General features: G+C 36.9%; 2 protein-coding genes across 2 annotated transcripts; one reads left to right on the forward strand and one right to left on the reverse strand.

Moving 5' to 3' along the window:
* The first annotated feature begins 715 nt into the window (after positions 1-715).
* On the forward strand, positions 716-5,004 carry LOC124392871 (pro-neuregulin-4, membrane-bound isoform-like). Its single transcript, XM_046860126.1, has 5 exons — positions 716-766; positions 2,261-2,325; positions 2,935-3,028; positions 3,296-3,448; positions 3,746-5,004. The coding sequence occupies exons 2-5, from the start codon at positions 2,316-2,318 to the stop codon at positions 3,783-3,785; spliced, it is 297 nt and encodes a 98-aa protein (XP_046716082.1). The 5' UTR covers positions 716-766; positions 2,261-2,315; the 3' UTR covers positions 3,786-5,004.
* Positions 5,005-5,113: 109 nt separating this feature from the next.
* Positions 5,114-11,077, reverse strand: lactb (lactamase, beta). The gene is made up of 6 exons (XM_046860125.1): positions 10,501-11,077; positions 8,531-8,597; positions 8,234-8,424; positions 7,738-8,047; positions 6,577-6,742; positions 5,114-5,936 (listed from the first exon to the last, which is right to left on the reverse strand). The coding sequence occupies exons 1-6, from the start codon at positions 10,873-10,875 to the stop codon at positions 5,414-5,416; spliced, it is 1,632 nt and encodes a 543-aa protein (XP_046716081.1). The 5' UTR covers positions 10,876-11,077; the 3' UTR covers positions 5,114-5,413.
* Between the last annotated feature and the right edge of the window lie 3,975 nt (positions 11,078-15,052).

The raw sequence follows: 15,052 nt of genomic DNA on the forward strand, positions 1-15,052 counted from the left end.
GCAATATACCGGTGACTCTTGTACTAAGGATTTGAGCTCTTTGTGCTACTTTATGTTACATATTGTACATCATACATATACTGAACTGTGCTATGCACAGGCCCAGTGGTGAAATGCATCATAGTGACTGATCGGACAGGTTATAACACACCAATTCATGTTTAAATAATGTCTTTGTTAAAACCACAAAGGCTTTTAGTTGTGTTCGATTGCCCTTTCTAACGGTTTTAGTTAAACAAATTCCTAAAATGCCATACATACCTGTTATGTTCATAGGACGTCTTATTTAACATAGCAGTCATAACTGAGACAGTCACCTGACAGCTGATCTGCTTAAGAGTACAGTCTCAATACGAGCAGGTACATAAACCAACCACACCTGAATGGTCCAAATATTTTCTCATTCTCTCCACACTGAGTCACTATCTGTCTCAAAAAGGAGGATTATTTCTTTATCTGGTAATCATTTATTATGTACATTCCAGCAGATTCAGTGCTCCAATATTCAACTTTTCATGTAACTAGTTACATTATGGAAAAATGTATGTGAAGTACTGTGACAAATGTTAGTTTTTAGTTCGCACTGCATTTTTCTCATGAAAGGAAGTGCCAATTGAACCCTTGCAATGTGGACAAACAGCAAACACAACATTTTTTAGCTCTAACGTATACGCCCAGGGTATGCATGTACGAATGCCACAATGACTTTCTTTTTAATATGTCATTCAGACAAGTTGAGGAAACCTGCCTACAGTTGTTCTATCTGGTAAGTTATTCTTTGGCATGATTAAATTTTCTTAAAAATCTAAGTATGCCAAAATGAAGTTTATGGGCCGTATTACAAAACTCTAAAGAGAACATGTAACAGGTAAAGTTAATGGCAGACATTTTTCATTAAAAGAAAAATGTTTTTGCTTGACAGAAATTTTTATTTCAATTGAACATATTAATATGAGCTTTATTCATAACTCCACACTTGGTCAAACAAGATCTTTGGAACATTTATGTATATATATAATTACACAATTCTAAATAAACATTGAAGATTTTGAGACATTTTTGTCTTGTCCTTGTATATTTCAAGCAATATATATTTTTTTTTTTTTCACAGGCTATATTTAACATGTATATAATTGAATTATAACATTTAATCACTGTTACCCCTAAAGTTTTCATTCAGATGTCTCAGTATTAAAAAAATACAGTGAAGTGCATAAGTATTAGGACAGTGACCCTTGTTCAGTGACAGCCACAGTATACCACCACAATGGATTTGAAGCAATTAAGGGTAGTCTTTCAGCTTTCATTCAAAGAGTCTGACTAAATGACTGCATCAACTGATTAATAATCACAGACATTCTACATAGTTCCTTCACTGTCACAGGCTGAAAAGTAATTATATAAATTAACACTCAGAAATATTAGGATTTTTTAAAAACTTGAATGCAATTCATTTGCAATCACTGACTACCTGAAATCTGGAACCCATAGATTTTAACAAGTACCAGGTTGTCCACTGAGATGCTTTGCAAGTACTGTACTTCAGCTTTCTTCAGTAGCTGCTTGATTGTAGTTTTTTCTGCTTTTAGTTTAAGTAAGTGAAAAACATGGTCACTTGGGTTGAGATCTGGTGACTGACTAAGCCAATTAAGAACATTTTATTATTTCTTAGTTTTAAAAGCTATTTGGGTTGCTTTCATGGTATGCTTCGTATGGATTACAATTCCTCACAACTGTGAAGTGCTATCAGCTTTGCACTAAATATTCATCATTCATTCATTTGATCAGCAATCACATCAGAAATTATACTGTGATGCCGTTCCATTGGCACTCACTATTTTTATTATGTTTGTCAGATGATGTGCTATTCTTTGGAACATGAGTCTTTTCTTTCCTTCGCAATATTGTTTGAAACTCACTTGGAACTCAACTGGAATCAATCAAGACCTTATTCTTGTCATCAAATAATAAGCAAGCAGGCCATACCTGGGCATAAATCAATCAGTTGTTCTATAACATTTAAGCATTTGAAGCATTTGAGTGACTATATGCAGTATTTCCAAAATGCAGTATTTTTGGTAAAACCCTTCAAATCAAGGCTGAAAGTCTACACTTCAGTCTCATCCTGAATGTTACATTTCAAATTCATTCGGTTGGTTTAGAGGCAAAATTACAAAAAATCACATCTTGCTCAAGTCCCATTTGATCTGACTGTATATTTAAGGCCAATCACAGATATAACAATTGTTTTCTTTTCCAGGTGGAAGTGAGTAATAATAACTCCATTCGGTGTGACAGAACCGTCAGAACCTGTAATGATGGCAGGTAAAATAAAGAAAGCATAGACTTTAAACCTGATATAATGTGCATAACAAATGCATATTTAGTATACAGTTGAGTGCAGCAGTTTATATACAGTATACCAAAATGATGTTTATTTCTTGTTCTCATAGTTGCGATCCCCAAACACAGGAATACATTGTTATACTCTTCTCTGTGAAAGGTCAATATTGTCTGTTTTATAGAAAGCCACTAATGCTTACCTTGACCTGTTCACAGCTCATTAGACACCCCAATGAGTCACATTCAAATATATAATTAGACCATGTCAACAGGGATGCACACTTTAAGCTTGCTAATAAAGGTAACTGCCTACCTAGATTCCATTGCTAAAAGAGAACATTTTTTTAAGACTATAAGGAAACATCACTAAATAACCACAAGATTCTAAAACATTCCGGCCACCCGAAAAGCTCCTATACTTTCCACCTAGTGAGCAATGATGATGCACTTTGGCACATAAATATACAATAAAGTTTAATAACTATTGAGTTGAATGATACTGCTGTTCATTGCTATTAGACAAAAAAACACGACAGCACAAATCAAATCATTTAAATTTATGATTTGTTTTTTTTGTCTTTTTTTTTTTAGATCATGGTGAACCTTGCACTGGATCAGATGAATCCTATTGCATGAATGGAGCAAAATGCTTTAAAATACCCTCTATGTCTACACTCACCTGTCTGTAAGTCAAAGTTTCTCTGACCTTGGGGTTGCCAGACATGCAGATGGGTTTGCAAATTGGTATTATTAAGAAAGCTTGTACAGTAACTAATGTACAGTATATTCAAACACCTTGCATTTAAGGCCTCGGAAAAATGATGGCTGAGTAGAAAAAAGAGGATTCGGGGACTTAATATTAGGCTGCTGGTCAAAAATCCTAGTGTAATTTTTTCCAAGAATGTTCAACATGGAGCAAATATGGAACCTGAGGATTCACTTTCCCTTGCAGATGCAATGACAACTATGTAGGTAGCAGGTGTGAGCAGTTGCAACTGGAGAGCACATCCTACAACAGCCAGGAGACAGGCATGATGGTGGCTATAGTCATCATTCTCATTCTCATCGTGCTGCTGCTGGCTGGGATCATCTACTTAATCTGCAAGTGAGTGAAGGAAAAAAAAAAAATGTAACTACTGAAGTTATGAAAAAAATAAGTACTACTAATAATAAGTACATAAATAATGTAAAAGACATCACTCCGTATTTTGCATTTCTTTGCATCCTGCTGGATATTTGCTAAGTTTTTCTTAACAACAGGGAATTATTGTATTCAAATTCAAACTGTATTGTGTAACTGTATCAATGAATATAAAAATGTTTGTTCAGGTGTTTTTATAAAAATCAAGTTTATTCACAATTAGATGCCTTGAATTTATTCAGGATATGTTTTTCATTCCAGGGTGAAAAGGAAATCAAGAGACTCAAGGGGCATCGCATGATCCCAGCATTGAGCAGTATTAATGATCTCATTGAAGGATATAAAATTGACTTCTGAGTCATTGTAAAATCAATGATTTCTTATTATTTCAATTAACACATGTAAATAGTTCTTTTACAATACTTTTTTTCAACAAAAAAAAAGGAAAGACTATACTGTATGTATATTGTGTCTTTAAACCAAAAGTTATATTCCAGATAATGAAAAAATTATAGTAATGTAATACATTTCAAACAGAGTTATTAACCCTATTAACAAAATCAGACTTTGAGGAAAAAAGCCTTACTGATGTCAAACATAAATTATGGATTGTACAAATTTACACACGTCGGCTACAAAGATTCCTTGTACATGTTCAAAAACAGACCAAAACATGTCATATATTTTAATGTTCCACTCTTCATTCTGACAGTGAAAAGGCAAATCAAATACCCTCTGAATGTAATAATTTCTAAAACTGTACAGATTTTTTAAAAATCTTGTTAAAAATAAAAATTAAGCAGTATTAATATGCATGTGTGGTTATTATTGGTTATCTTAGTAAAATAAATAATGCTTAATAACTAGCTCTAAAAAGTGTCTTTTTTTTTTTTCTTTTCAATCCCATAACAAATGCTAGAATTTTTTTTCCTTAAAAAGAAAAACCCCTTTGAGTCAGTAAAAGAATGCAGGATATTTGTTTTCATTAAAAGAATAATGAGCGTGTCATCTGAACACGTGATGTAATAAAAAAGAAAATGATAAGCCACAAGGATGAACTATAATATTGAACTATAATTTGTATACTATTTTACTATAACTTGTACAAAGAGTCAGATGGACAGTTTGTACAGTCAACATGCTCAATAACATTGAAAAAATAAATAAATAAATGTGGTCTCAGACTTTTGGCCTTCACTTCATGTGTAACACATGCGTTCCTTTACCAGCATAATGGCACTTGTTTTACTGTATGAGAATAATTTCCAGCAGGGTGGTATAATTTTCCCCAACCCAAAGCAGAGGAGGTTGGCTTAAACTTAAGGCATGATTTTACATGCATGCTGGTGACAATATTTACCAGATCTCATTTCAGAGACAAAATCTCTCTGTTAATCAGATTTCTGAGTTCAAAATGATTATCGATTTTATGTTCAGACTTACCCAGCAAGTCTCTCTCTGCCACCATCATGATCACTTGGGATCATTAAGTCTTCATACATTCCTCATGTTCTTCCAGGATGCAAAGACACTAGAACTGAATCTAAAAACAATTGTAGGAGAGGAGTCTCCCTCTAGTGGGACCATTATCACACTTCAACTCAATGAAATTTGACCTTATTTCAAAAATAGCATAGAAAGAATTTTTTTTATTAATTAAACTGCAAAGTACAAAATCGAAAACATTCTGCAATTATTTATTCATACAATAGACCATAGAATTTATATAAAAGAGATTAAAATCTGTCTCACAATACAAAAAACATTTTGATGTGGCATTTTCACTGTATAGAATTCACTCACATGAATAAGTCAACACTAATAAAAAATTACACAGGGCACCATTATGATTTGAAGTCGGTCATAAAAAAATAAAGAAGAAACACATACATGACATATGATCATACCCTAAAACTCACTCCTGTCACTTTAACTGTCTCTGGCCCTCTCAAACTCATGTGCAATCTTCAGTGCAGTGGTATTGAGTCCTACAGACTGCATATTTGTCATGATGGCCACTACAACCCCCTGAGGAGGAGTCACAATCTGTCCTGAAGCCTTCAGACTCTCACTGGGTAAGACCAGCAAAACACTGCTCGCTCCTACAGCACCTCCTGTGTGTGAGACGTAGTGTCTGCGCATACAACACTGCCCGTACTTCTGCTGCTTCTCCACCACAAGCCAGCCCTGAGCATAGCGGCCATCTTTATCCCACGAAGCCTCGGTTTTATCCACAGGAGCCCACAGAGCTTTAGCTGTGTGGGGTTTGAGAAAGCCTGGCAGGAGGTTGCTCGTGTCAGCCATGTTTGCTAGCTGATAGCTGTAGAGCATGGCGTTACCAAAAAGCAGCAAATCACCAACTGTGGACAGAAATCCTCCTCCAGCCCATTTATAAGAGATGTCCACATAAGGGCAGTTCACAATGCGTCCCTTTTTATTGCAGTGGTAATACCTAGAAGCGGAACAAGATACAAGGAAATAAAATCAGACACTGAACAGAGAATAGGAGTCTAGTTACCGGAGTGATCAGATAAAAAGCTTACTTGTGCCACTTTCAAACTACCCTGGAAGTGGGAAGTCAGAATTCTTTTGACAATCATTCATTCTACAAAATGGGGGAGAGGGAGGCATAGACTCCTCTACGTCTGACTATTTTTAACAACAAGCAGTCCAGCTAACTGTGACAAACGAGGTCACTTGAACCTCTTCAAATGTTATTAAACTAAACAAGTAATTAATTAAACAAGCTTATACGTATGTATGACCTAATGCAAGTTCTTTGATATATAGTGAAGCTCATTTTAAAGGTAAGAGTTGTGTTTACAAAATGTGCTGTGATCAGCCATGTTGATTTGACACCACTTGCTAAACCAGGGAATTGAGGTCACCGTCTCAAGTTCCTGACTACAAATTCCACTGAAGGAGTGTTTTCTTCGGCTGTTCCAAGGCAGAATTCGAAAATAACAATCGACGACCTTCCGTTAAAAGCAGCATTATGCTCAGAATTACAGCATACCGGACCATTTTTAAACATGAGACATGTGATCCCACTTGAATCCTATCTTCCTTCCTAAAGAGGGATCCCTAATTACCTGGATCGGTTGTAGATAATGGGGTCGTTCTCGTCAGGCACAGTGTTGAGCATGCCTAATTCACGGAACATGTTCATCATGAGGTCCAGGAACCGCTGACCTGCTGCTCTTTCCAGCACAGCACTCAGCAGTGTGAACGCATGAGTAGAGTATAGGAATGTAGTGCCTACAGACAAATAACACAGTTATATATTTACCAGCTGCTTTATGTTTAGACTTACTTGAAAATGTAAGCTTTAAAAAAATCTACTTATTTTCAATAGTTTATTGTTAATTATTTTATTGCTACACAAAAGGACTTATGTGTCTTTAGAATAAAAATGTGGCCTTAAATGGCATCCAAGTCTACACTAAGGGGATAGAAGTATTGGGAAACGTATGGACATAAGCTGGAGGCACACAACTGTACAGGACGACTTGGGATGTGGTGGCATAAAATCTTCCATTTACTTCAACTAGGAGACTCAAACCTGTTCGAGCATGACAACGCCTCTGAAGGTGTGCATGGGTTTGTAGTGCAAGATCTTTAACGGCCTGCTACAGAGCCCTGACCTCAATCCTACTGGCCACCTTTTAAATGGATTAAATGCTGGCTACACACCAGGCCTCCTCAACCAACATCAGTACCTGACATTACTATTGCTCTTGTAGCTGCATGAGCACAAATCTCCTCAAGCACACTCTGAAATCTAGTGGAACATCTTCCCAGAAGGGTGGAGGTTATTATAACAGCAAACAGGAACTAAATATGGTATGGGATTTTTAAAAGGCACATATAAATCTTACAGTCAAGTGTCCACAAATCAGTGTACCTTGATGACTTCTCACAGGAACACAGAGAATAAAATATAGCAGAGCAAAAAACAAATGCACCAGATTCATTTTAAATGTCGTTTAGATTTTTAAATAAATGATAACAATGACTAAGAATTAAAATGTTTAATAAAAATTAAAGCTGTTTTTTCCATGGTACACTTATTAAGCACTGAGAGTATCTAAAAACATTTGCAAAATGTTTGTGATGCAAGTGAATAAAGGCTAAATAAAATGCATTAATTGCAGGATTCAATTATTAAATATCCCAAAGGAGAAAATTACTTCCCAATGTATTCATTAATAATTCAGTGTAGCTGGCTCAAGTTTATAATGTTCTAAGCTCACCTGGCTCGAAAATAATTGGATCATCCTTGAACAGGTCCAAGGCCTGGATAACCCCCTCGAAACTCTCTTTAAGGTAGTACTCCTCCTGCTCAAACTCTTTCTTCTTTTTTCTAGGCTTTGCGTCTTTGCTCTTCGTTTTGTTCTCCTGCTGTGTGGATTTTTCTTCCGTCTCACCACAACACGTTTCTTGTTTTTTCTCTGGAGGCTTCGGGAGACGTTTTGCTTTCTCTTCTCTCACTTTCTTGGGGTCTTTTTCATAGTGACGGATACCACTCAGGTGAGACAGCAGCATTCGTGGGGTTATCGTGACCTGGCACACATCAAAACACAAATTCCTGTTGAAAGAGATGCATTTGCCTATTGATTTTACACACAGAATAAAAGAAACACTTTGACGTTGTTGTTGTCGTAGCTGCTGTTATTATATCAGACCAATCAAAATACAGCATTTAAGAGCATTGTGAAAATACATCCATTAATGAAAGTTGTATCTTACATTCTTTTCCTCAAACTGTTTTTCAGGGAATCCGGGCACATATTTTTGTACGGGAGCATCCAGATCCAACTTGCCATCTTCCCACGCTCGAGCAACAGCAGTCGCAGTCAGAGATTTACTGATGCTGGCAATTCTCATCACCGTGCCCTCGCCACACGCCACCCTGTTCTCCAAATCGGCATACCCTATGCCTGGTAGAACATGTCTACATCAGATGCAATGTCTATATTTATTCATAAAGGCAGCTCTTAAAGGAGCATTAACAGAAAGCGAAGAAGCACTGATGCAGCCACATACCGTCTACCCACACTTGAGCGCCATCAACAGAAACACCAATGACCATGCCAGGAGCTCCAACTTCATCCTGATAGCAAACAGCAAATTGCAGACAGGGTTACAAAGTTAATAGGTTTCTACGCTAGAATGTGTGGAAATATTTCAAAAGTAAAGGCAGTAATTTTTACTGATAAGTCAACATAGTTTCACCTTCTAATTACTACCTATCAGCATCACCAAAGTCACAGAAGGGACTGAACAGGGGATAGAGTGTAGAACATAATGATAGTGGATTTTCTGGATACCAATATCTAGGTTAGATCGTAAATGCAGATAACTGATTAATCAAATGTATATAATTTATATATACAAATGTATACTGGGAAAAAAAAACCCAATAAAATAAATATATTAATTATAATAATAAATATTGAGGTAAATAAAAGACATGCATTAAAACAAAAAATAACACTTAAAATAAATAAACACAACATCAAGGTATGAATAATAATAAAAAAAAAATAGACGCCAAAAAGAAAAACTGCACGTGGCATCAGTGAATCACCTCTAAAGGCGTAGTGTATATCGTAGTGCATAATGCAACCCGGAAAAACTATCGGTATGGATTTTTGCAGCCAATAGTTGCAGCAATCAACTATCGGTGCTGAATAATACTACTGCTGTTCTACTGCAGCAATCACCTATCGATGCTGAATAATACTACTGCTGTTCTACTGCAGCAATCAACTATCGGTGCTGAATAATCGTCAAAACCGATTAATTAGACGAGCGTTAAAATAGTGCGTGTGCTTTTCCTTACAACTTAATTTGTAATAAAAAAATGTGCAGCCCAAAGAAAACAGGAGAATTATATTCAAAATTAAAATAACTTTAAGATGCTGTTTGGAAATTCAGCTCATGGTCTATACAGTAACAAATGAAAAGCGTGTTATTTCTGAACAGCACCCAGGTCAGCCAAAACTGTTCAAACTATTTTTAACCAGATGGAATTGCTGGGTTAAAAGAAAAAAATATATATAATTAAGGCTATCTGAAAACATTCAGCCAGCCATTTCCTATACAACTTATCCTACCCAAAAACTTACAACCTTTTACTTTAACTCATTACTTTTTTTTTTTTTTTTTTTTTTACACAAATATCTGTAGTTTCTACTCCTTACATTTTCAAACCAGTCTCATTACTTTAGCTGCAATCTACTTGATGACATGATCAATATTTTTTAATCTCGTTGCGCCGCCGTTTTCAGCCCATCAACTTTTTTTTGGTCATAGCAAGGCTTTTTCAATCTTCCATTGGTGTATCATTTCCTGGCTCTCACACACCACTGACGTAGGCTAGTTTACGAAGCTGACAACAAACAAGGCAGAAGGCAACAATACGTTTGGGGTTAACGTGGATGAGACAGAGGGAGTCAGCGATGTAAACATTTCTCTGCTTGTGTTCTATATGGTGGATGTTCAGCCTGGATACATTTAGCCGGTAACAAAATTTGAAATTCTTTTGTATTAATATATGATGTGAGGTCCAGTTACAAAAGTACATGTAGGAGCCTAAACTTCTTTTAACTTGAGTGAAAAAGTGTAGTCAGTATTTTAACTTTTCAAACATTAGTATCTGTACTTCAACTTGAGTGAAGGATGTTGTGTACTTCTGCCATTTCTGCCTACACCAGGTTGGCTGAAGGTAGCTGGTCTGACAAAACTGGATTTTGCAGAACGAAAGCGAGACGAAAAGGTAATAAAGTTTGGTTGTATGCAAAAGATTGGCCTTTTTTAAACACAGTTAATAGGAAAAAACAAAAACAAAAAATAGACACATGGAATTGAGTTGATATCAAGGCAGAAGAACAGTGTTTTTTTTTTAATACATAGAAATAATGAGGTATGAATACTAGTACTTGTATAACAAAGTCCTGTGAATGAAATCTGGGTAGAGGGATGTAGGAATGCTGCATTGATGATACCTGTACCTTTATCCGCTGCAGGAGGTCTCTGCTGATTGTTATGGCCGCTTTGTATTTAGAGCTGCTCTGAGACTTGACAGTTTTCTCCCCCTCACACTCACACTCACACTGCTCACCATTACACAGGTGAGATTTCAGCCCGAGAGTTAAAAGAAGCCCTGCACCGAGGCCCAGCACCCAAAGATGTCGTTTTGCACTCTTATTAAAGCGGAAATTCCTCTGTGGCAGAGTCAGCGCCCTGCTCCGCGCTCTTCTCCCCGGATAAAGAGGACTCTCCGGCTTTGCACGAGCCGCGGCCCAGGAGTAGAAAAAACCGTTGTTTTGAGAGCAGTGTTTACACCGAGAGCAGATAACGGCAGACAGACTTAACAACCGGGACATCGCTATGCTGTGCTGGAACAAAAACAAACGTGAAGCTTCCTCTCGGTTTATACAGGCAACATAAACATCCACCTACAAGTCCACGGTCAACACCATGATACTTGAAGCTAGCGAGTAGCGACGACATATGCGGCCGACTTGGATTATGGGAAATTGAGGCCGAGAGCGAGTGTCAATATCAGGGCAAATACATGCGCATGAATCACGACGATTCTTAATGAATAATAATAAAAAAAACCCGCATCTCTAATTATTATAATTATGATGATTTAAAATTATATTCGAAAAATTATATTCCATATAGAAATTCTGTCTTTTTAACCTCTTTATATCTCTGTACAATCTATGTAAAGCTGCTTTAGGACAATTTCCATTATTTAAAGCGATAGACAAATAAAATTGAAATCAATTTTGCATTGGAAATTTGTATTTTTTTTATTCATTCAAAGTACTTTACAAAATTAACACTGGAGCAGAATTCCGAAAAGGCTCCGCAAGGTAAAATAGTTCCCTATATAGGGCGAACAGAATACTACATTATGCGCTAGCTAGTGCACAGAGAGAGAGAGAGAGAGAGATATGAAGACACCTGACTTTCCCAGCCATATGTGGTTCTTTTCCAAATTGTCATTACAAAGTTGTAGGCACACAGTTGTATTTAATGTATTTGCATGTGGTAGCATTACGTTTTCTCTTCATCTGAACTAGGAGACCTGATCCTGTTCCAGCATGACAATGCCCCTTACATGTTTTTTGCACACCTATCGATTGCTGCTTTTGCTGTTTTGCACAACATTGTGGTTTAATTACAAGTATACTCTTGTTTACAGTTCTTTTTTTGCACATTGTACTGTATAACACATTATACAGTATTTGTAGCAATTAGCAATTTATATATATATGAGCATCTCTTTTTAGGAGGGACTTTAGGAGAATGATATCAAACGATGAGTCAAAGCAGGAAACGTATCTTTATCAATGACAGTGCATGTGTAGTGTTTGCCAAGAGACTTGCTTATATATAACACATTATACAGTAGGTATTTTGTGCATCTGTTCTACTCTTGTATTGTCTGGTGCACTGTCTATTGTCTGCACTGTTTGCACATGATGCATTTTGGATAAAACAACTTACTTTAGTCTTCAGCTCTGTGTTCTGTATGTAGCTCTACGCTGTTTTTTTCTATTTTCTGGAGAAACCTTGTCTCATTTCACTGTACTGCATCAGCTATATATGGTTGAAATGACAATAAAAGCTTGACTCTTGACTTGGTATGGTTTACATGAAAGATCTCTTGCAATAGAATTCTGACCTTAAACCTATTAAACAACTTTGAGATGAACTGAACGCTGACTGCACCCCAGGCCTCCTCACCTCACATATATCAGTACTTGATCTTACTAAACATTCACAAGCACACTACAACATCTGGTGGAACATCTTCCCACTAGAGTGACGGTTATTAAAACAGCAAATGGGGACCAAATGTGAAATGAGATGTTCAACACATACAAATCTTATAGTCAGTTGTTCACAACTTTACTAGCACAGATTATTATTGACTTTTGTACAAAAGATATTTTAATACAAATATATGCTTATATATGCATAAGGCTCTACAAATTATACTGAGTCAATTTATATTTGCAGGCAAGACATCACTAAATAAGGTTTAAAATTGTGCAATTTAGCAATTTATATACACAAGCATCTCTTTTTAGGAGGGACTTGAATGATATCAAACGATGAGTCAAAGCAGGAAACCTCTCCTCATCAATGACAGTGCATGTGTAGTGTTCGCCAAGAAACTGGCATAGATTTTGTAGTGGCGTTGATTTTATCCACTTGATCCCTTAGAGGAAACGTTCCAAAATGATTCTAACTGATCATCTCTAATCTTCGGACAAAACATTACTTCCAGGTTGAATTCCAAATGAATGGTTACATGACACACAATTTGAAACAATGCAGAAAACTGGTATACAATTTACTCGATTATCCAGATATTTAAACAAAATTTTCATGAAAATACCTGAAATAATACTTAAAGAAATTCTGAATCATTAGCAATGTGCATTTTCACTACTGTGTGCTTTAGCTCTATCGTGAATCTACTCTCTTCGGTAAGGTAGGATTCTAACTTTGTAAATCTACTTAACTCAGTTGAATCTATAGTGTTGGTCTGTGCTTATTAGTTCTATCAGGTGATTAATCAATTCAATTCAGTCTCACTTGAGGTGTGACTTGTGGGCAGGGCTTACTCACTTATATTGAAGGCGCTTCACTGTAGCGGGTGTAGGTAAACCCCCTAAAGCCAGTAACGATTAGTGTTTATTTATCATTTCATATATTGTTTTAAAAATTTATACATTGATCTCAAATTGGGAGATCAGTTATGTGCCTCAAACCCATCTCTGTAGTCACCTCTTACAGACACAGACGTTCCCATCCACAGAACAGATGTCACACTGCCAGTAACCTTATCTGTCCTCCTCTGTTGTCTCAATCTCAAACAGCGGTGGTAGTTGGGCTCTGGAATTGCCAGTCTGCTGTAAGGAAAGCTGACTTTATCACAGGCTTGGCTTCCCACTACACCTTTGACTTTCTGGCACTTGCTGAGACCTGGATATCCCCACAGAACACTGCTACACCAGCTGCTCTGTCTTCTGCCTATGCTTTCTCTTACTCACCAAGAGAAACCAGTAGAGGTGGTGGTACGGGTTTACTGTTGTCACGGAGATGGTGTTTCACACCTCTCCCTTTGTCTCATCTAACTATGTCTTCTTTTGAAATCCATGCAGTTTCAGTTACCTCTCCAATCAAGCTTTTCATCATTGTCATCTATCGCCCTCCTCGTCCCCTTGTAGACTTCCTAGAAGAGATGGACACACTCCTTACTACTTTCTCTTCTGAAAGCAATTCTTGGTGACTTCAACCTCCCATCTGACAAACTTCAGTCATCTTGCCTCCTCACTTTTCTGAATTCCTTCTCCTTGACATTTAACAGCTGCCCGTTCAGGCTCATTCCTGTTGATTTAATCTCTACAACATCCGAAGGATTCGACCATTTCTGTCCACACAGGCAGCCCAGGTGCTTGTTTAGTCTCTTGTCATTTCAAGATTGGACTACTGCAACTCTCTGCTGGCAGGTCTTCCTCTGAACGCTATTCTTCCACTGCAAATGATCCAAAACACAGCTGCATGACTTGTGTTCAAGTTCTCCCACACCACCCCACTGCTGCGCTCCCTTCACTGGCTTTCAGTAGCTGCACGTATCAGATTCAAAACACTGATGCTTGCCTACAAGGCCAAAAAAGGACCAGCACCATCTTACCTCAGTGACCTCATCACACCTCACACTGTACCACGCTGTCTGAGATCCTCCAGCACTGCTTGACTTGTACCATCTTCTCTCAAAATGAGAGGTAAGTATACTCTCTGTTCAAGGCTCTCTGTTCTGGCACCGAGGTGGTGGAATTAACTTCCCCTAGAAGTCCGTACAGCGGAGACCCTGACTATATTTAAGCGACGGTTGAAGACCTACCTCTTCCTGAAACACTTAAATTAGCACTTTCCAAGTTTGCTTTGTAGAATTCAAAAGTTATATTTATATTAAGTTTGTAATCTAGTGTACCAGTGTGGATTTATTCATTGCTAGAAACTCAAAGCACTTTTGTACTTCGCTCTGGACAAGGGCGTCTGCTAAATGTCGTAAATGTTGTTTGTATATACACTGTATCAGGGGTCATAAGACACATTTAGTTAGGCAGAGACAATACGTGTAAAGTTAAAATGTGATAAGATTTTTTTTTTTTTTTTTAACCAGTTATGTATGCGTTCATTACATATAATCTCAGTTCAGTAAAAACAAAAGCAATTTAGCCTTTTTTTAAATTGATCTTTTATTTATTCATTTATAATGTGTCCAATAAAAATGTTATCTACACTAATTTTTCAGTCTGGCAAAAAGCATCAATTCATGTTTATATGTATATAATTGTCCGGACCTCATCTGGCGAGGAGATTTCATTTCCTGGACCTTAAGCAATTTTATTTGAAGACCCCTCACTATATGGACAAAAGCATTGGGACACCCAGCCTTTTTCAGTCATATTTGGTTCTTCCCCAAACTGTTACCTTAAAGTTGGAGGCACACAATTTTATAGAATGTCTTTT

Source organism: Silurus meridionalis, chromosome 10, assembly GCF_014805685.1.
Source record: "Silurus meridionalis isolate SWU-2019-XX chromosome 10, ASM1480568v1, whole genome shotgun sequence".
Classification (NCBI taxonomy): Eukaryota; Metazoa; Chordata; class Actinopteri; order Siluriformes; family Siluridae; genus Silurus; species Silurus meridionalis.